Source organism: Pan paniscus, chromosome 1 (genome assembly GCF_029289425.2).
Source record: "Pan paniscus chromosome 1, NHGRI_mPanPan1-v2.0_pri, whole genome shotgun sequence".
Lineage (NCBI taxonomy): Eukaryota > Metazoa > Chordata > Mammalia > Primates > Hominidae > Pan > Pan paniscus.
In genome coordinates, this window is record NC_073249.2 from 114,143,508 (window position 1) to 114,164,730 (window position 21,223).

Genomic DNA, 21,223 nt, shown 5'->3' on the forward strand with positions numbered 1-21,223 from the left:
CCCAGCATTTTAGGAAGCCGAGGCGGGCAGATCATGAGGTCAAGAGATTGAGAGACCATCCTGGCCAACATGGTGAAACCCCATCTCTACTAAAAATACAAAAATTAGCTGGGCATGGTGGCACGCGCCTGTAGTCCCAGCTACTCAGGAGGCTGAGGCGGGAGAATCGCTTCAACCCGGGAGGTGGAGGTTGCAGTGAGCCAAGATCATACCACTAACACTCCAGCCTGGCGACAGAGCAAGACTCCGTCTCAAAAAAAAAAAAAAAAAAAAAAAAAAAAAAAAAAAAAACTGGTTTGCCATCCTAGCAGAGCACTTACCTATTTTTAGACGAGATGCTGTTTGATTTATGAATTGCTAATAAAAACCAACTCGATCTTTAGACTAAATTTACTGAAATTTTCTAACAGTTCTGGTGAACATGAAAGGACTTGAAGAAGACTGCTGATGACCCTGAGGCCATTGAAGGATGCAGATAAGGTGCTCCTTACTCCTTTAGAGTCCCCTGACTTCCTCACAGTGCTCCCAATGTCATGAGTAAGTTCCTACCAGGGCCAACTCTTTGTATTTGAGCTCCTGATTATTTTGGCTTTTGGGTGCCAAAGGTTGTGTTGTAGCAGAGTAAATGATCTTTAGGACTTTTGGTGATTGTTGCATCGCTACCAAAGAATCACACTTTTAAAGATAACTGACAGTGATTGCAGCAAATGGCAGGTACTGCAGGGGGTGTTAGTCACTATTTTTCAGAAATTCACAGGGATTTGGGTTATCTCCTCTTTGTTTCTTTTTCTTGCACACTAAGGTAGGGAAAGATCATTGGCTATGTTGGCTAAGGAATCTTGGTGCCAAACCACAACTTAATTGACAGGTATGGGAAGGGCACCCAAAAGCTGTTAGATCACCTATCACCTAAATATGTAACTACTGAAAGGATAAGCTGGCCAGGCATTGTGGCTCACATCTGTAATCCCAGCACTTCGGGAGGGTGATGTGGGTGAATCACCTGAGGTCAGGAGTTGGAGACCAGCCTGACCAACATGGAGAAACCCCGTCCCTACTAAAAATACAAAATTAGCTGGGTGTGGTGGCGCATGCCTGTAATCCCAGCTACTTGGGAGGCTGAGGCAGGAGAATCCCTTGAACCCAGGAGGCAGACGTTGTGGTGAGCCGAGATCACGCCATTGCACTCCGTCCTGGGCAACAAGAGCAAAACTCAGTCTCAAAAAAAAAAAAAAAAGAAAGAAAGAAAGAAAGAAAAAGAAAGGATAAGGTTTAGTTTGACGCTAGGTTACCCACGAGCCTTAAGAAAATTTCCTTGCAAAAAGAAACACTGAAAACATCACATGACCCAACCTCTTGACATTTCCCTCTTAGGCTTTTATCTCAGCTCTCATATTGAGAAAATAGGCATCTCATCTGAGAAACCCAATATGCTAAACAACTGAGGACTCCACCTTCCAGTATGCCTGCGTTTTACTTTTTATTTTTATTTATTTATTTTTTTGAGAGGAGTCTTGCTCTGTCACTCAGGCTGGAGTGTAATGGCACAATCTCAGCTCACGGCAACCTCCGCCTCCTGGGTTCAAGTGATTCTCCTGCCTCAGCCTCCCGAGTAGCTGGGATTATAGGAATTCGCCACCATGCCCAGCTAATTTTGTATTTTTAGTAGAGACGGGGTTTCTCCATGTTGGTCAGGCTGGTCTTGAACTTTCGACCTCAGGTGATCTGCCTGCCTCAGCCTCCCAAAGTGCTTGGATTACAGGCGTGAGCCACCACACCCGTGCCTGCCTTTTTATGTACAAAAATTTTCATCTTGGAAGCTGTAAATTCTAACAAAAATGGTGATTTTTTTTTTTTTTCAGAGTTTCATTCTGTCACCCAAGCTGGAGTGCAGTAGCATGATAATGGCTCACTGCAGCCTTGACTTCCAAGACTTAAGTGATTCCTTCCACCTCAGCCTTTTGAGTAGCTAGGACCACAAGTGCACATCACCACACCTGGCTAATTTAAAAACATTTTTGTAGAGATGGAGTCCCACTGCATTGCTCAGGCTGGTCTCAAACTCCTGGGCTCAAGCAATCCTCCTGCCTCAGCCTCCCAAAGTGCTGGGATTATAGGCATGAACAACTGTGCCTGGCCAAAAAGTGGTGAAATTTTATCAAAGACAATTTAGAATTACAGGGGACATTATAGAGAACATTCCAGATGGACAAGATTATCCATCTAAGAAGCACATTTGAAAGTAAGGGCTCTCAAATTAGACAAACAGATGAGATGCCTATTTTCGATACACAGAAGCCTCTAACCAGATTTTAGGTTTCAAAAAATTGCTTCTCTAAAGGTCTCCTTTAAAAAGGCAAATGAAAAGCTTTAAGCAACAAACTGATAAGAAAAATCGAATCTGCTAACCTGTTTACTTAGTTACCATCCCACCCTGATGGTTTAAAAGAAAGCCAGAAAAACTGTTTATAAAAGTTAAGCCCTCAAGTCAGTCAAGTTTGCTTCTTTAACCACCTTTATGCCCTAGTCAAATTATTAAGCTCAGAGCTATGTATGCTGAGCCCAGACACAGAAAATGCTTTGTCTGCCCTATTTGTCAATGAGCTCCACCCTGAACTCAATAATCTCGTTAAAAGCAAAAGCTAAATTGGAAAGTTCCTAACTAAATTAGTAAACTCAACACTTCAGGATCTTTGTTAAGAAGCTTGGTTTTTCTTTTTAAAAAAGGAGGAGAAACTATTTGGAAACTGGCAACCAAAAAATATTGTCTTTTCCACAAATTTTATTTTTAAAATATGCTTTAGCCGTGTGAGCAAGTAGCCTTAACTTGTCCAATTTTTGTCAGAAGCACAATTTGAATAAAAATATAAGTGGAGATAAGCCAATTTTATTACTGATTCGTGACTAAAATTTTAGAATAAAAGCTATAAGATCTTCGTATCCATCTTAATGTATATTTAGGTATGTATGATTTGTATATTTGATATTTTTTCTCCCTCCAGATGGTATTACTAAACTAATTTATAAAATCCCCTAAAGGAGTTCTATTCAAACTTGAGCTGAGTTAAATGAGCACTAATATAAATGAAATATTCCTAAAACTCTCAGAAATTTAGGAAATAGCCCAACTGCCTTTTAATTCATATGATATGGGGTAATCTTTGGTAAGTAAAGCTAGTTTTTAAATGGTTAATAAAATAAAAATGAAACTATTTTAAGAACTGTTTGTTTTTGCCTAGATTTCCTAGTCAAACAAGTTTATATTGTCTCTGATAGATATTTAAGACCATAAGACTATAAATTCAACCTATAAGTGAAATGCACTGTAAAAATAATGGCTTGATGGCAGGTCAATCATGAAAAGTAAAATTTTTTTAAAAAATACAAGGAAGAATCATGTTTTTCAGTTTCTTTGCTTCTGTGATATTTTTAGTACTTTTCTATTTGTCAACAACCATAAAATAACTTCAGATAATAGCCAGCACAGCCTGGCTCAGTGGCTCATGCCTGTAATCCCAGCACTGTGGGAGGCCGAGGTGGGTGGATCACCTGAGGTCAGGAGTTTGAGACCAGCCTGGCAAACATGGTGAAACCCTGTGTCTACTAAAAATACAAAAATTAGCTTGAACTTGGGAGCGGAGGCTGCAATGAGCCGACATAGTACCACTGTACTCCATCTTGGGTGAGACAGAGTGATACTCCTTTGTCTCAAAAAAAAAAAAAATTGTAGAAGTGGTTTCCTGCCCAGATCCTGACTGACAGTAGGTTTGAGGGCACAGGCCAAGGGAAGCAGTACCACAGGCTGTGCTTCTGATCCAGCGAGGTGCCCATTGCCACTCCCAATGGGGCTAGAGACTCACCATTGTTCCTGCGCAGCTAAGTGCCTAGGTTTGTCCTGATGGAGCTGAACACTAGTTGCTGGGTTCCACAGTTCTCTTCCGTGACCCACGACTTCTAATAGAGCTGTAACACTCACTACATGGCCCAAGGTTCCATTCCTTGGAATCTGGGAGGCCAAGAACTCCAGGTCAGAGAAGAAAAGGCTTGCCGCCATCTTGGGAGCAGCCCGCCACCATCTTGGGAGCTCTAAGAACAAGGACCCACCAGTAACACACCCACTTTGGCCTCCCAAAGTGCTGGGATTACAAGCATAAGCCACCGCACTTAGCCCACAGGTTGTTTTAGAATGAAGAAATTGATAAAGGCAAAAACTGAATAGACAGAAAGTTGAAAAGAGCAAGAGAGCAAAAGTGAGAATCTGATGTGTCAAATCAGCTGAAATTGAATGAATTTATTCTAGGAGTGTGTCCGAAATTGGTGGGTTCTTGGTCTCACTGACTTCAAGAATGAAGCCACGGACCCTCACGGTGAGTGTTACAGTTCTTAAAGAAGGTGTGTCCGGAGTTTGTTCCTTCTGATGTTCAGATGTGTTCGGAGTTTCTTTCTTCTGGTGGGTTCATGGTCTCGCTGGCTTCAGGAGTGAAGTTGCAGACCTTCGCAGTGAGTGTTACAGCTCATAAAGGCAGTCCAGACCAAGAGTGAGCAGCAGCAAGATTTATTGCAAAGAGCAAAAGTACAAAGCTTCCACAGTACAGAAGGTGACCCAAGCGAGTTGCCACTGCTGGTTTGGGCAGCCTGCTTTTATTCCCTTATCTGGCCCCACCCACATCCTGCTGATTGGTCCGTTTTGACAGGGTGCTGATTGGTGAGTTTACAATCCCTGAGCTAGACACAGAGTGCTGACTGGTGTATTTACAATCCTCTAGCTAGACGTAAAAGTTCTCCAAGTCCCCACTAGATTAGCTAGACACAGAGCACTGATTGGTGCGTTTACAAACCTTGAGCTAGACACAGGGTGCAGAATGTGTTTACAAACCTTGAGCTAGACATAGAGTGCTGATTGGTGCATTTACAATCCTTTAGCTAGACATAAAAGTTCTCCAAGTCCCCACCAGATTAGCTAGATACAGAGTTCTGATTGGTGCATTTACAAATCTTGAGCTAGACACAGAGCACTGACTGGTGTCTAGAAGATTTACAATCCTTTAGCTAGACACAAAATTTCTCCAAGTCCCCACCAGATTAGCTAGATACAGAGTGCTGATTGGTGCATCCACAAACCCCGAGATAGACACAGAGTGCTAATTGGTGCATATACAATCCTCCAGCTGGACATAAAAGTTCTCCAGCTGGCTTTGCCTAGTAGATCCCCCCGCCAGGGCCGCAGGCCGAGGTGCCCACCAGTCCTGCACCGCAGACCTGCACTCCTCAGCCCTTGGGCTGTCAATGGGAAGGGGCGCCGCAGCGCAGGTCCCGAGCCCTGCCCCGCAAGGAGGTGGCTGAGACCCGGCAAGAATTTGAGGCGGCGCGGGCAGGCTGGCAGTGCTGGGGGACCCGGCGCCTCCTCCACAGCTGCTTGCCCGGGTGCTAAGCCCCTCACTGCCGGGGGCCGGTGGGCCAGTCTGAGTGCAGGGCCTGCCGGGCCCACACCCACGAAGAACTCACGCTGGCCCGCAAGCGCCACGCGCAGCCCCGGTTCCTGCCCGTGCCTCTCCCTCCACACCTCCCCGCAAGCAGAGGGAGCCGGCTCCAGCCTCGGCCAGCTCAGAGAGGGGCTCCCATGGTGCGGCAGCGGGCTGAAGGGCTCCTCAAGCGTGGCCAGAGTGGGCGCTGAGGCTGAGGAGGCGCCAAGAGCCAGCAAGGACTGCCAGCATGCTGTCACCTCTCAGGAGTTTTTAAAAATAAATCTTAATGTCAAAGTTACACTGATGCAAAACTAGAATTTGATCTTTTTTTTGAGACCATCTCACTCTGTCACCCAGGCTGGAGTGCAGTGGTGTGAACACGGCTCATTGCAGTCTGGACTTCCTGGGCTCATGTGATCCTCCCACCTCAGCCCCCAAAGTAGCTGAGACTACAGGCACATGCCACCATGCTAAAACTGCCCTTTGCAAAATTATGACTGAGACGGTGAAAGAGATCTAACTAACCGACTCCATCTTGCTTCCAATCTTTAAGCTGTTGTTGTTCCTTCATGGGCATAGGCTAAACTAACTTTGGAAGAAACATATAGTTTACAGTTTAAAACAAAACAGCCCTTTCTCAAAACAAACCTCTTTCTTGCCTGGGACTAGACCGCCCTTGTAGGACTAACAAGTTAGCCACAAGATTAGAAATTATGGCTTAAGAGTCTTGCAGCTGGAGGCTACAAGATTCTGACCCTCCCTAAACTGCTCCTAAGATCAGTGCTTGAGATATTTTGCAGACCCTGCACTTGACTGTTAAACTGGCACCACCGAGTAGATAAACTGGCTCAACTGATCTTGCAACCCCCACCCAGAAAATGACTCTCAGCACAAGAGGATAGCTTCAACTTCCCATGATTTCAGCTGTGACTCAACCAATCAACACTCAACTCACTGGCCTTCCCCCACCCACCAAATTATCCTCAAAAACTCTGATCACCAAATGCTCCAGGAGACTGATTTGAATAATAATAAAACTCCAGTCTCTAGCACAGCTGCCTCTGCATGAATTACCCTTTCTCTATTGCAATTCCCCTGTTTTGATAAATTAGCTATATCTAAGCAGCCGGCAAGGTGAACCCATCAGGCCATTAAAATGCCTGCCTAATTTTTGTATTTTTTGTAGAGACGAGGTTTCGCCAAGTTTGGCTGGCTGGTCTCGAACCCCTGAGCTCTGGCAATCTGCCAGCCAGGGTCTTCCAAAGTGCTAAGATTACAGTACCACCACACCCAGACAAATTTGGCCTTTTCTTTTAAAACAATAGGGTTTCCTTGGAGTAGATAAGAGACTGAAAGGGATTATCTTTGAAGTGATCTGTGTGAGAGGGAAAAAAAAGCTTCTGTGTTTTATCAAGAAAATTTCATGTGCTTCATGTTGTCTTGTATTAGGTCTTTTTTTTTTTTTTTTTAATTGGAGATGGAGTTTCACTCTTGTTGCCCAGGCTGGAGTGCAATGGTGCAATCTCGGCTCACTGCAACCTCCGCCTCCCAGGTTCAAGCAATTCTCCTGCCTCAGCTGCCTGAGTAGCTGGGATTACAGGCATGTGCCACCTCGCCTGGCTAATTTTCTATTTGTAGTAGAGATGGGGTTTCTCCATGTTGGTCAGGCTGATCTTGAACTCTGGACCTCAGGTGATCTGCCCACCTTGGCCTCCCAAAGTGCTGGGGTTACAGTCGTGAGCTACCGTGCCCGGCCTGTGTTAGGTCTTTTGATTATTTAAGAACTTAGTCTTCTCAATATTAAAACTGCTAATTTTTTTAAAACTGTAATTTTCTGTACTTGCCTTTGAAATGTTTAGTCACTTTGGCATTTCTTCGTAATTATCTGTGATCCTGTTAAATCAAGTGTTGTTTTGTTTTGTTTTTGGAGACAGAACCTCGCTGTTGCCCAGGCTGGAGTGCAGTGGCATGATCTTGGCTCACTGCAACCTCTGCCTCCCAGGTTCAAGCGATTCTCCCACCTCAGCTGGGACTACAGGTGCACACCAACATGCTTGGCTAATTTTTTGTATTTTAGTAGAGATGGGGTTTCACCATGTTGCCCAGTCTGGTCTCGAACTGCTGAGCTCAGGCAGCTCGCCCACCTTGGCCTCCCAAAGTACTAGGATTACAGGTGTGAACCACCGTGCCTGGCCTAAATCAAGTGTTTTAAACCTTTGATATTTTCAACAAACTTCCCAAAATCAAATTCTAAATTGTTTTTTTCTTTTGTTTTTGATATGGCTTCTCACTCTGTTGCCCAGGTTGGAGTGCAGTGCCATGATCTCAGCTCACTGTAACCTCAGCCTCCTGGGTTCAAGTGATTCTCCTGCCTCAGCCTTCCGAGTAGCTGGGATTACAGGCACACAGCACCATGCCCAGCTAATTTTTGTATTTTTAGTACAGAATGGAGTTTCTCCATGTTGGCCAGGCTGGTCTTGAACTTCTGAGCTCAAGCAATCAGCCAGCCTAGGCCTCCCAAAGTTCTGGGATTACAGGCATGAGCCACTGTGCCTGGCTAAATTGTTTTTTTCTTCACTTTAACTTTGGGATTTTCCAGACAGGTTTCTTGAATGTATCAAAATAATTTGTATAAAAAGACAGACATAAAAAGAGAGATATTAAACTGATTAGGCTTATTTTAGATGTTAAATTATATGAGGAGCATTGTCAAATGATAAGTGCTGCTAAAACCTTATATTTGTAATTGATATGAGTATTCCAGAAATTATATGAAATTTCTAAAAATCTAACATGTCCTGGTATAATAGTATCAGTCGTAATTTTGATTATCATGTTAAAATGTTGCATGTCACATAAATAATGAAAGTTCTTTTTCTTTCCTTTTCTTTTTTTTTGAGACAGCATTTCACTCTTGTTGCCCAGGCTGGAGTGCAATGGTGTGATCTCGGCTCACCACAACCTCCATCTCCCAGGTTCAAGTGATTCTCTTGCCTCGGCCTCCTGAGTAGCTGAGATTACAGGCGCCCACCACCACGCCCGGCTAATTTTGTATTTTCAGTAGAGATGGGGTTTCTCCATGTTAATCAGGCTGGTCTTGAACTCCCGACCTCAGGTGATCTGCCACCTTGGCCTCCCAAAGTGCTGGGATTACAGGCGTGAGCCACCATGCCCAGCCAATAATGAATTTTCTATGTCAATTGTATTATAATAAACTCATATCAGATTTTTAATGATGGCCATTTTAAGTCTTGTTATCCTCAGACAGTTAACTATTTTACTCTGACACTTTGCTGAAAGCTTTTGCAAACAACTATAATCCTAAAATGTTTCATCTTCAAGGAGATTCATGGATCAATTCTAAGGAAATTGATGGGTTCATGAAACTGCTAACCCAATACTAGGCAGGACAAGAATTAATTACATAGACTGAATAAACTGACAAGGATAATGTTTGTGCCTTTTTGTTTAAAACATTTCTGGTTCTTTAATATTTGTTTTCCAGGCCGGGCGCGGTAACTCGTGCCTGTAATCCCAGTACTTTGGGAGGCAGACGGGGGATGTATCACCTGAGGTCAGGACTTCTGAGACCAGCCTGACGAACATGGTGAAACCCCGTCTCTACTAAAAATACAACAATTAGCTGAGCATGGTGGTGGGCGCCTGTAATCCCAGCTACTTGGGAGGCTGAGGTAGGAGAATCACTTGAACCCGGGAGGTGGAGGTTGCAGTGAGCCGAGATTATGCTAATGCACTCCAGCCTGGGTGACAGAGCAAGACTCTGTCTCAAAAAAAAAAAAAAAAAAGTGAATAAAATAGAATACTCTCTTCCTTTCTCCGCCATCATGGTGTGTGCTTGACTCCACTTCTCGCCATGTCTTCTCACAAGACCTTCAGGATTAAGCCATTCCTGGCCAAGAAACAAAAGCAAAATTGTCCCATTCCCCAGTGGATTCAGATGAAAACTGGTAATAAAATCAGGTACAACTCCAAAAGGAGACATTGGAGAAGAACCAAGCTGGATCTATAAGGAATTGCACTAAGACGGCACACATATTGATGCTGTCTGAAGGTCACAATCACGTTACCATATCAAGCTGAAAATGTCACCACTATCGAGAGAGTTCGAAATGTTTTCCTCTCTGGATCTGTTATGAACGTGTTGGTTGACTGGGTTCAGTAATAAATATGAGGCCTTTCATTTCAAATAAATAAATAAAATAAAATAAATTTGTTTTCTGTAAGATTTTTTTTTCTTTTTTCTTAAGCTATCTGTAGCTTATAGAAATTTGGTAAAGTATACTTTTGTGAACAAAAATTATAACATTTACTTTTTTTTCCCTACCTGATCCCTCCAGAATTATGAAACTATTAGTGAGTATCCTTATGTTTATGGCAATATAATTGTTTGCATAAGTGCAGTAAGAACCTGTTTTCCTGTAGCAAACATAATGGAAACACTGGTTAAATTAACCAAGGCTTTAACTGGAATGTTATATTTTGAGATACGACTAGGCAGCTTTAAGGAACTAAGGCTGGCATTACGGAGCCAATAAAGCGCCCCTTGGAACAAAACTGGCCTGGCTTAAAAAGGTTTCTAGTCAGCTGGGCGCAGTGGCTCATGCCTGTAATCCCAGCACTTTGGGAGGCCAAGGTGGGTGGATCACCTGAGGCGAAACCCCGTCTCTCCTAAAAACACAAAAATTAGCCGGGTGTGATGGTGCACACCTGTAATCCCAGCTACTCAGGCGGCTGAGGCAGGAGAATCACTTGAACTCAGGAGGTGGAGGTTGCAGTGAGCCGAGATTGTGCCACTGTACTCCAGCCTGGGTAAGAGAATGAGAATCTGTCTCAGAAAAAAAAAAAAAAAGATTTCTAGTCTTAAGAGCTCTGCAAGTCAAAGCTGGAAGACTTGATACAGGCTTCAGAGAAATTATCATAACAGCTTCTATATGAACAACCTTCATGCCTGTTGCTATATGAACTACTGAGAAAGTTCACTGGAACACCTGGTGCAAACTGCGAACCAGGAAAATCTGTCAGACTGCCAGTGCCTGACCCCTTTCCAAATGAAAATGCTTTGAGAACATGTGGAGGTTAAAGCAGCTCCATCTTGGATGCTAATTTGCCACTTTGACTTCTGATTAACCCCAGTTATGGGAATGTCATTGAGATTTCTACTTTGTCTAATGTTAGCATGCACTTAACATAAATCCTGCCCTCAGGCAATTTATAGGCTATGATGCACATAGTGTGCTTGCCTTTCCCTAAGGAATCAACTTCAATTGTCCCACACATTCCTCCTGAAGCACATATGCCCTTTCCCTATGGTGTATAAGCCCTGGGTCTGGAGAGTAATATTGACAGTGCAGGGATCCACCATCTTGTGGCTGCCCAAGTCATGCCTTCTGTTTGTGAATTCCTATTAAATGTTTATTTCTAAGAAACTGGATTTGTCACCCTCTTTTTTCAGCCTCTGAGCTCTCTTTCTTTTTAAAAATAGGGATGGGGTCTTGCTATGTTGCCCAGGCTGGTCTCAAACTCCTGGGTTCAAGTGATCCTTCTGCCTCGGCCTCTCAAAGGGCTGGAATTACAGGTGTGAGCCACTGCAACTGGCCAGCCTGTCAGCTCTCTTGGTATTTGTGGGTAGGATTGTATAGACCTGCTTATCATGGAACAGACCAACATACAGAAATCTTCTTTACTGCCCTGTAGACTCAGAGACTGAGTTAATAGTTTGTTCTAGCCATTAACTTTTTGTTTTCTTTTGTTTATTTTCATTGGTTTGGTTCATGGGGACCTTGACTAAGAAACACTCCAAACTTTTGGTATATTGTCCTGACAGTCATTATGGTGGCCTCCCTGTTGTGCTGTATTCTCTCAAGCTCTTAAATGCACGTTTGCAGCCATCAACGATGTTCCAGATGGTCTCCCAGTGATTAGAGCAACAAGAAGGATATGAACCACAAAAGGAATATTTCTTCCACAAGCTTGACATTGTGACTAGACAGCCTGGCTCTCCTAGGCAGCCTCCCTTGCCCCTCATCCCATCTGGGGCAGCTTAGCTTCTGGAACCTTCCCCAGGAAGCTGAGCAGTTTGTGCTGCTCAAGAAGGGGCAGACACCTTGGGACCCTGCCTCAGGACCTGCTTGCATGGGAGTCAGCCCAGCCCCCTGCCAGAAGGCTCTCTGTGCCTCCTCCCACATCGGGCACGCAGCAACACATATTCTCAGAGGCAGCAAGTATGGTGGGTGCTGGGGTCAGAAAGCCCTGGGTTCAAAGCCTGGTTCTACCACTGACTGGCTGTGAGGCTCTGGGAAGATTACTTAACTCCTCTGGGCCTTAGTTTCTTCCTCTGTAAAATAAGGATAATAATTGTATGAGTCTGGCCAGGCGCGGTGGCTCATGCCTGTAATCCCAGCACTTTGGGAGGCCGAGGTGGGCGGATCACAAGGTCAGGAGATTGAACCCATCCTGGCCAACATGGTGAAACCCCATCTCTACTAAAAATATAAAAATTAGCCGGGCATGGTGGTGTGTGCCTGTAGTCCCAGCTACTCAGTAGGCTGAGGCAGGAGAATCACTTGAACCCAGGAGGCGGAGGCTGCAGTGAGCCGAGATTGTGCCACTGCACTCCAGCCTGGGTGACAGAGTAAGACTCTGTATCAAAAAAAAAAAAAAAAAAAAAATTGTATGAGTCAGCAGAGTTCAGTGCAGGACATAGGAACCACTGGAGGTACTTTGAGCAGAAAGTGATTTGAGACAAAGGTTGGGTGATTACAGGGTGGTTGGAGTGTCTGGATCGGGAGAGGATAGGAAGTAAGGCTGAGTCCAGAGGGTCTGCCACCTCTACCTGAGCAGGAAGCAAGGTATGGCACCTGGAGATTTCCATTGGCACTGCAGAGTTCTGGGTTACACTGGCATGGCTGTGGTCCAGGGAGCAGATGGGGCCTCCACAGCTGTTGCCACCAACTGTCCCCGTATTCCCCGCAGGTGGTAACTGGACACTGGATGCTGCTGCAGGAAAAAGTGTGCATCTGTATGGCCCTGCTTGCCAGAAAGAACCAGCCAAAGCAGCAGGAAGGCGGACTCTGCCTCTTCCACCTTCCAAATCTCATGTGAGGGCCTAAATGTTGGATCCCCGTATGTACCCATTGCTCTCGAAGAAGTCAGGCTGGGAAACGCGGTTTTCACCTATCTGCCTCCAAAGGACAGGAGATTGGTGGGAATGGATCCTGGGTGCTACGCAGCCACATGAGTACTAAGCACACTATGACTGACAGCACCCTGAATGCTTCCCACCACATGATAGTGCCTGCTAAATAAATGTGGGCTATGGTTGATATTATAGCCATTATTGCTACATGCCTGCTATATGGCTGCACTGTGCTAGGCCCTAGGAGAGATCACGGCAAACAAGATGGGTTCCTATCCTGTAGAAATATATAGACTCAAGAGGGAGCATAAAGTAAATTGGTGAATGAAAAAAAAAAAAACTTCTTCATAAAAGCCAGGAGAGCATAGGGAGCTGTGGGAGCCTGGGGTGGGTGGGCACCCAGGCCCAATCTTGTATGGCAAAGGTGGAGAGGTCAGTGGATGGAGGCTTTCCAGTAGAAGGGAAGTATAGTATGATGCTTGAAGGACAAATAGAAATTGACCAAATTAAGCAGAGGGAAACAAGGGGTATGTGTACCAATGCTCATTCCACCTTGAGGGGGCATACACATACATAAAGCCCTGAATGATGGAGGGAGCATGGCATTTGCCAGGCCAGGAGTAGACAGTTTGGTCTGACCAGTGCATAGAGTGATGGTGAGGGTGGTGGGTAAGAGATGCAGCTGGAGAGGAAAGCAGGGACAGGGGTCAGAGGTCTCAGGGGGCATTGTGTGTCATTTTAAAGAATTTGATTTAGGCCAAGCTCGGTGGCTCATGCTTGTAATCCCAGCACTTTGGGAGGCCGAGGCGGGTGGATCACAAGGTCAGGATTTCGAGACCAGCCTGGCCAACATGGTGAAACCTCGTCTCTACTGAAAATACAAAAATTGGCTGAGCATGGTGGCGGGTGCCCGTAGTGCCATCTACTCAGGAGGCTGAGGCAGGAGAATCGCTTGAACCCAGGAGGTGGAGGTTGCAATGAGCCAAGATCATGCCACTGCATTCCAGCCTGGGTGACAGAGTGAGACTCCTTCTTAAAAAAAAAAAAGGGCTCTTGGCTCACTGCAACCTGCCAAAGTGCTGGGATTACAGATGTGAGCCACCACGCCCAGCCCATAGTGGTCTTTTTTAACAAAAGAAAAAATTTGAGCTTTAGTGTGTAGGCAATAGGGAGCCATAGAAGGTTTTTTTGTTTGCTTGTTTGTTGAGACACAGTCTCTCTCTGTCACCCAGGCTGGCGTGCAATGGTGCCATCTCGGCTCACTGCAACCTCTGCCTCCCGGGTTCAAGCTATTCTCCTGCCTCAGCCTCCCACGTAGCTGGGACTACAGGCATGTGCCACCACACCTAAAAATACTAAACATTTTTGTATTTTTAGTAGAGATGGAGTTTCACAATGTTGGCCAGGCTGGTCTGGAACTCCTGACATTAAGTGATCCGCCCACCTTGGCCTCCCAAAGTGCTGGCATTATAGGCGTGAGCCACCATGCCTGGCCCATAGAAGGTATTTAAGCAGGGAGAAGGATCATCATTTTGGTTTCAGAAATATCACTTTGATGGGGTTTGTGCAACAGTTTGTAAGAGGGCAGGACTGCAGACAAGAATTTCATTTATAATTCAGCCTTCTGGGCTGGAAATAATAATGCCCTAGAGAAGGACTGGAAATAGGCAGAGCCAATTCCAGATAGTTTAGGAGGAGGCTGAGCAGGTCGGGTGTGGGGGTGGGGGCAGGGAGGAACCTGAGTGGCTGCCAGGTTTCGGCAGTGGGCTCACCCAATAGGGCAGGGCCTTCATCGGCTCCTGGCACTTGATACTGGGGCGCTGCCCACCCACAGTCTCCCTGTTCCTGGACTAAGTTCACTGAAAGCCTCTTCCCTCCCAACACCTTTATGGCCTGCATTCAACTCAATTCCACCTGTTATGTGGAATAGTAAGCACCTATTGTGTGCCATGAATGAGGCTTCTCCCAGCCTCACCTAAGGGAGTTACCTGGTTGATTGAGAGGTTCTGAAGCAGAGATGGGAGGCTGAGGGTGAGCTGGGAAGAAGGGAAAATCTTACAGACCCTAAGCCCGTGTTCATGCCTTCTCCCCTCTGCCAGTGCTGGAGGAACTTGACTCCTGACCTTTTTTTTTGAGATGGAGTCTTGCTCTGTCACCCAGGCTGGAGTGCAGTGGTGCGATTTCGGCTCACTGCAACCTCCACCTCCAGGTTCAAGCAATTCTCCTGCCTTAATCTCCCGAGTAGCTGGGATTAAAAGCACACGCCACCATGCCCAGCTAATTTTTGTATTTTTAGTAGAGACAAGGTTTCACCATATTGGCCAGGCTGGTCTCAAACTCCTGACCTCAGGTGATCCACCCACCCACCTCAGCCTCCCAAAGTGCTGGTATTGCAGGCATGAGCCACCATGCCCGGCCAGCTCCTGACTTCCTAAACCCATGATAGGAAAGGGACATCACCAGGGCCTTAGACAAAGCCTCTGGGCTCCTACTGAAACAGGCAGCCAACTCAGCCTCTTTCTGCTCAGAAAGTCAAAAAGTTCTGTGTTTCTACTGCTGTAAGATCCAGGAGTAAAGGAGAGACGCACCTGGCTCATCACCCACAGGACTCACTGCCTGCCATCCAATAAATTCACTCTTTGGAATCAAGATATCTTCCCAGAGGTCTCCTGTTAACAGGGAGAAATTGATCCATTACTGCCTGGGTGACATTAACTTTTTACCATTTCATTATCACGCTAGTGCAGGCAAATTATAGGACTGCTTTTCTTTTCCTTTTTTTTTTTTTTTGAGACAGAGTCTTGCTCTGTCACCAGGCTGGAGTACAGTGGCGTGATCTCGGCTCACTGCAACGTCTGCCTCCTGGGTTCAAATGATTCTACTGCCTCAGCCTCCCAAGTAGCTGGGACTACAGGCGTGCACTACCACGCCTGGCTAATTTTTTGTATTTTAGTAGAGACGGGGTTTCACCATGTTGGCCAGGATGGTCTCGATCTCCTGACCTCATGATCCGCCTGCTTCGGCCTCCTAAAGTGCTGGGATTACAGGTGTGAGCCACCACGCCCGGCCAGGACTGCTTTTCTTTCTTTCTTTTTCTTTTTTTTTTTTTTTTTGATATGGAGTCTTGCTCTGTTGCCCAGGCTGGAGTGCAGTGGCACAATCTCGGCTTACTGCAACCTCTGCCTCCCGGATTCAAGCGATTCTCCTGCCTCAGCCTCCTGAGTAGCTGGGAGTACAGACGTGTGCCACCACGCCCTGCAATTTTTTTTTTTTTTTTTGTATTTTTAGTAGAGATGGGGTTTCACCATGTTGGTCAGGCTGGTCTTGAACTCCTGACCTCATGATCCACCCGCCTTGGCCTCCCAAAGTGCTGGGATTACAGGCATGAGGGACGACGCCTGGCCCGCTTTTCTTTTTCTTTTCTTTTTTTTTTTTTGAGACAGCGTCTCGCTCTGTCGCTCAGGCTGGAGTACAGTGTCATGATCTCGGCTCACTGCAAGCTCTGCCTCCCGGGTTCACGCCATTCTCCTGCCTCAGCCTCCCGAGTAGTTGGGACTACAGGCGCCCGCCACCACGCCCGGCTAATTTTTTGTATTTTTTAGTAGACAGGGTTTCACCGTGTTAGCCAGGATGCTCTCGATCTCCTCACCTCGCAATCCGCCCGCCTCGGCCTGCCAGAGTGCTGGAATTACAGGCTTGAGCCACGGTGCCCAGCCTCTTTCTTGACAGAGTCTCGCTCTGTCGCTCAGGCTGGAGTACAGTGTCACTATCTCGGCTCACTGCAACCTCCACCTCCCGGGTTCAAGCGATTCTCCTGCCTCAGCCTCTTGAGTGGCTGGGACTACATGTGCGTGCCACCATGCCCGGGTAATTTTTGTATTTTTAGTAGAGACAGGGTTTCACTGTTTTGGCCAGGCTGGAGGACTACTTTTCTTGGAGCCCAGAAAAGATGCCTGCTTTTTAGAAAGGCGAGAGGCCCGGAGCCATCCTGGGTGGGGAGAGGTCTGTGTATTAATAAAGAATATAATAACAGTGTTTACTGTTGATCAGGTGCTTTACCTTCCTAATTTCTAAATCTTCATACTTCTGCTAGGTAATTATTGTCCCCATTTTGTGGATGATGAAACTGAAGTTAAGTAATTTTTGCTCATTAAGGTCACATGGCTACTAGGCAGCTGTACCAAAATTTTGACCAACCCAGGCCTGATAGCAATGCTTTCTTCTTTTTTTTTTTTTTTTTTTGAGACAGAGTCTCGCTGTGTCACCCAGGCTGAAGTGCAGTGGCGAGATCTTGGCTCACTGCAAGCTCTGCCTCCTGGGTTCACGCCGTTCTCCTGCCTCAGCCTCCCACGTAGCTGGGACTATAGGCGCCTGCCACCACGCCTGGCTAATTTTTTGTATTTTTTTAGTAGAGGCAGGGTTTCACCGTGTTAGCAAGGATGGTCTTCATGGTTCTGGTCTAATCAATCTCCTGACCTCATGATCCGCCTGCCTCAGCCTCCCAAAGTGCTGGGATTACAGGCGTGAGCCACGGTGCCCGGCCAATGCTTTCTTCTTAATGGTTACATGGTCATTAAGCCTTGTTCCCCGAATCTCCGGCTCCCTGCAGGCCCCACTACTCCCTGAAACAATCAGGTCCCAGAAGGATGTTTTTCTCTCATGTTTATCTCATGGTTGTTTGGCTGGGCCCAGGAATGGAAGCTCCTGGGAAGGACAGCGAGTTCAGAGCTAAGGCCAGGCTGCTGGGGGGAAGGTCCTGCAGGGGAAGTCTGGACAGGGACAGAGAAACCAACCAAGACCTTGTGAGAGACCGTGGCTCCAGTGGATCTTTTTTTGTCTTCCCCGTCCCCAGCTAGGGGTCTCCTGCACACTGCAGAGTCCTGCTCTTGTCCCCCGCATGTTTCATAATCTGGAGACTCCTGGGGCTTGCTATTCCCCCTCCCAATTTGGCTCTGAGAAGCCTCAGGACTTCCTCTTCCTTCTGCTCTGGGACACTGTTCAGGGCGTCAGCCTACTGGCCTGAGGCTCCCACTCTAGATTTAATTTCCACCAACCCTAATGCCTCCAAATCCCCGGCTGAGACACCAGGCCAGGGTACAGCCTGCAGAGCTTATTCATGTGAAGCAGCTGTCTGATGACCGTGGTGAGAGTGGGGAGAAGCCTCTAGGCTCATGGCAACTGCCCCTCCCACCCCTAAGCCTGGGCTCCCTGCCACTGCCCCCACAAAGCTTTCAGGGGAAAAAAAGTTCTGGTCTAAACTGAGACCAGTGGTATTTCTTGGGTCACAAGACTGCGGCTGTGCCCCCAGGCAAATCTTGGTGACACCAGGTCCTCCTGGCAAGACTGAACAGGCTCCAGGGCTTGGCCACTGCTGTGGGTCCTAACCTTTGCTAGGCAAAGAGGCATCACTGGAAGGCTTGGAGCTTGGCAGGCCCTTTGAGAAGCCCCCAATATGCAGTCCTGCTGGACCAGGGTAGGAGGAGTTGCCCACCACCACCAGCAGCAAGGCAAAGGTCCATCTCTCCTCTTTCAGGCCTGGGACTGCCTCTGATGGGGAAACAAGACAGGTTTCAGCCCCAGACCTGAAAGAGCACTGAGCTGGATCTTGCTTCAGGTTCCCTCCTTTTAGCAGCAGCTCCAGCTCTCTGGAACCAGGAACAGGCCCTTCCCTGCCACCCCCTCCCATACTCCACTAGAATCCTGGAGAAACTCACACACTTACACCCACACGCTTATATACAGTCACTCCCAACACAGCACGCACAGACTGCACACGCCCTAATCGACAACAAATATCCTCCCTCCTCTGACACAGACAGCCCTGAGTTACAGAGACATGCGTTCTGCAGGGCCTGAAAGCCAGCTGTGTTTCTAGTTGCCAGAGGAATCTCATGCTTGCCTTCTTCAAGAAACCTGGAGAGGCTGGGGTGCAGTGGCTTACGTCTGTAATCCCAGCACTTTGGGAGGCCGAGGCGGGTGGATCATCTGAGGTCAGGAGTTTGAGACCAGCCTGACCAACATGGAGAAACCCCGTCTCTACTAAAAGCAGAAAATTAACCAGGCGTGGTGGCGCATGCCTGTAATCCCAGCTACTCGAGAGGCTAAGGCAGGAGAATCACTTGAACCCGGGAGGTGGAGGTTTCAGTGAGCCGAGATCACGCCATTGCACTCCAGCCTGGGCAACAAGAGCGAAATACTGTCTCAAAGAAAGAGAGAGAGAGAGAGGAGAGGAGAGAGGAGAGAGAGAGAGAGAGAGGAGAGAAGACAGAAGAGAGGAAGAGAGGAGAGAAGAAAGAGAAAGAAAGAGAGAGAAAGAAAAAAGAAAGAAAGAAAGAAAGAAAGAAAAGAAAGAGAAAGAAAGAAAGAAAGAAAAGAAAGAAAGAAACCTGGAGAGAGGGACCAGTGTATGGGTACACAGGACGGTCACTCCCTAGAAGGCCTCTTTGTGGTCTTCATTCCACCACCCTCAGCCCAGATATGGCAATGTGGGGTGCCCTCTTGTGGCCAGAGCGGCCTTGCAGCCTCTTGGCAGGATCCCGGCTCCCCTTGGGCATCCAGACATCCCTCCTCCAGGCTGCCCACCCCCTGCATGTCAGGGCTCCACTCTCATCACTTCCAACTGGCCTCCCTCAGTAAAGATGAGAGTAACAAGACTTGTTCACATTGTTGTAAGGATTTCCCGAGAGCCCTGACAAAGAAGCCTGCTGCACTTCGCAGATGTTCACTAAACATGGGCTTCCTTTCTTCTTGTCTCCCTCCCTACTCTGAAGCTGCTTCTTTTAGAAAGTGGAAGAAAATGGAAAAAAAGAAAACCCAAGCTCCCAAGCAAATTACAGTTCTGATCTCCATCAGATCCAATAATCAACAGAGCATTAATTCGTTGTTTGCCCACAGGTAAACAATGTGGGTAGGGAATGTGAACTACCTTCACGTGTTAAATAAAATTTATAGGAGGCCATTGGTTTGGCCTGAGCTCCTGCAGTAGGCCCAACAGACCAAACCAAAATGGAATTACTCATGTTGAAGTTCCACACCACCAAGTCAACACTAAATTACCTATCTGTCCTTGCAAGAAATCAGGAGAGGTAATAGCCAGATCCCCAAACACGTCAGTTTCAGCTGGCATCATGAAGAAGTTCCCTTTGCTTTAACCTTCATAAGGAAAGTAAGTCAGGAACAACCAATCTGCTTTTTGTTCTTTGTTTCTGCTTTCCTCAGCCCTTTTCATACTATGAAGCCAATCTCCTCTGCTCAGCTCATCAGAACATTCATTCTATTTTGTAGAATGAGGTGTTCCCTGATTCACGAATTGCTAATAAAAGCCAATTCAATCTATAACTAAATTTGTTGTAATTTTGTCTGACACATGGAAATTAGAAAAAAGAAAAATTTAATTAGAGCCCCTGCATGGTGCGAATGGGAATGAGTTGGTATCTCTTGGAACTTCTTGTTATAATAAAAGTGAGAGCCTCTGACCCAGGATTCCACTCCCCTACTCACCCCCACTGTGTGCCACCCCCAGCCTAGGCTCTTGATCAGAAGAGGGCAGAGAAGAAGGGGTGGAGGAGCAGACAACTTTCACCAGGACTCTGGCTACGACCCCTCAGGGCATGGTCAGCTGAGATGACCTCAGCTAGAAGAATAGGGAGCTGCTCATGAGCAGTGATTTCAGAAACAGTAGCCTGGATCCGCTGCCCCAAAACCACCCTCCTCACCTATCATCTAAGATTCCACTAGGGAGACTTGATTTACCCAGCTATTGAGATGCTGTGGGAAATGATTCAAGCTAAGAAATGAACAACTAACAGAAGGCAATTCCCTCCCAACACAGCACTCCCAGCTTAGCACTTGACCCAGCTAATGTGGTCTCAGCCTGAGCACTGACAGTGACAGGGACTCATCCTCTCAAGCAGCCCTTTTGGTGCCCAGGCAGCTCCAACTGCTAGAAGGCTCTTCTAACACTGGGTCAGCTTCTGCCAGGCAGAGCCACAGAGCAAGGGCTTATGGGTGCCAGGCCTGTGCCAGGCTGTGAGGAAGACAGGATAGTGCAGACCCTGTCCCTGCCTTCTGAACAGACCAGGTCTAGATTGAGGAGGTGAGCAACCTCAACAGTCCTAGGGGCATGTGTTTGTCCCACATTTGAAGTTCTGCAGCGCTCCGTGAATGATGGAGCCATTGGGACATAGTAGGACAGTCACCCAGTGGCCTGGACACTCCTCTTCTGATTGCAGCCTGGTCATACCAGACATTTCTAGATACTTTCTGAGGCATCTCCAGCCTAATCTTGACCCTGTGGCCTCCCTTCCAGTAGCCCAAGCCCCCAAGCTGGGTTGTGCTAAGTTGGAGCTGTGATGCCTCCTGGCTGGAAGGAGAGGCTGCTGATTGCTTGGGAATTATTCCAGGGGTTCTGAAGCTTCAGGGTATGAAAATCAGGAATTGTTGAAACACAGATACAGCCCTTCCTAGAGGTTATAGTTTCCTGCCCTGTCTGGAACTAACAGACTAACAGGGGAGACAGAATTAATAGTAAATTCACACATCTGGGGAATGCCCCAAAGGACCAGGAGAGGATGCAAGGGTGAGGGAGAGGGGATATTGGATA

The 21,223-nt window shown here is 46.9% G+C and overlaps 1 protein-coding gene across 1 annotated transcript; it reads left to right on the forward strand.

The window, feature by feature from the left end:
- Window positions 1-8,139: 8,139 nt before the first annotated feature.
- LOC117975043 (large ribosomal subunit protein eL39-like) lies at window positions 8,140-13,874 on the forward strand. Its single transcript, XM_055102642.2, has one exon. The coding sequence runs from the start codon at window positions 9,340-9,342 to the stop codon at window positions 9,493-9,495; it is 156 nt and encodes a 51-aa protein (XP_054958617.1). The 5' UTR covers window positions 8,140-9,339; the 3' UTR covers window positions 9,496-13,874.
- Window positions 13,875-21,223: the final 7,349 nt, after the last annotated feature.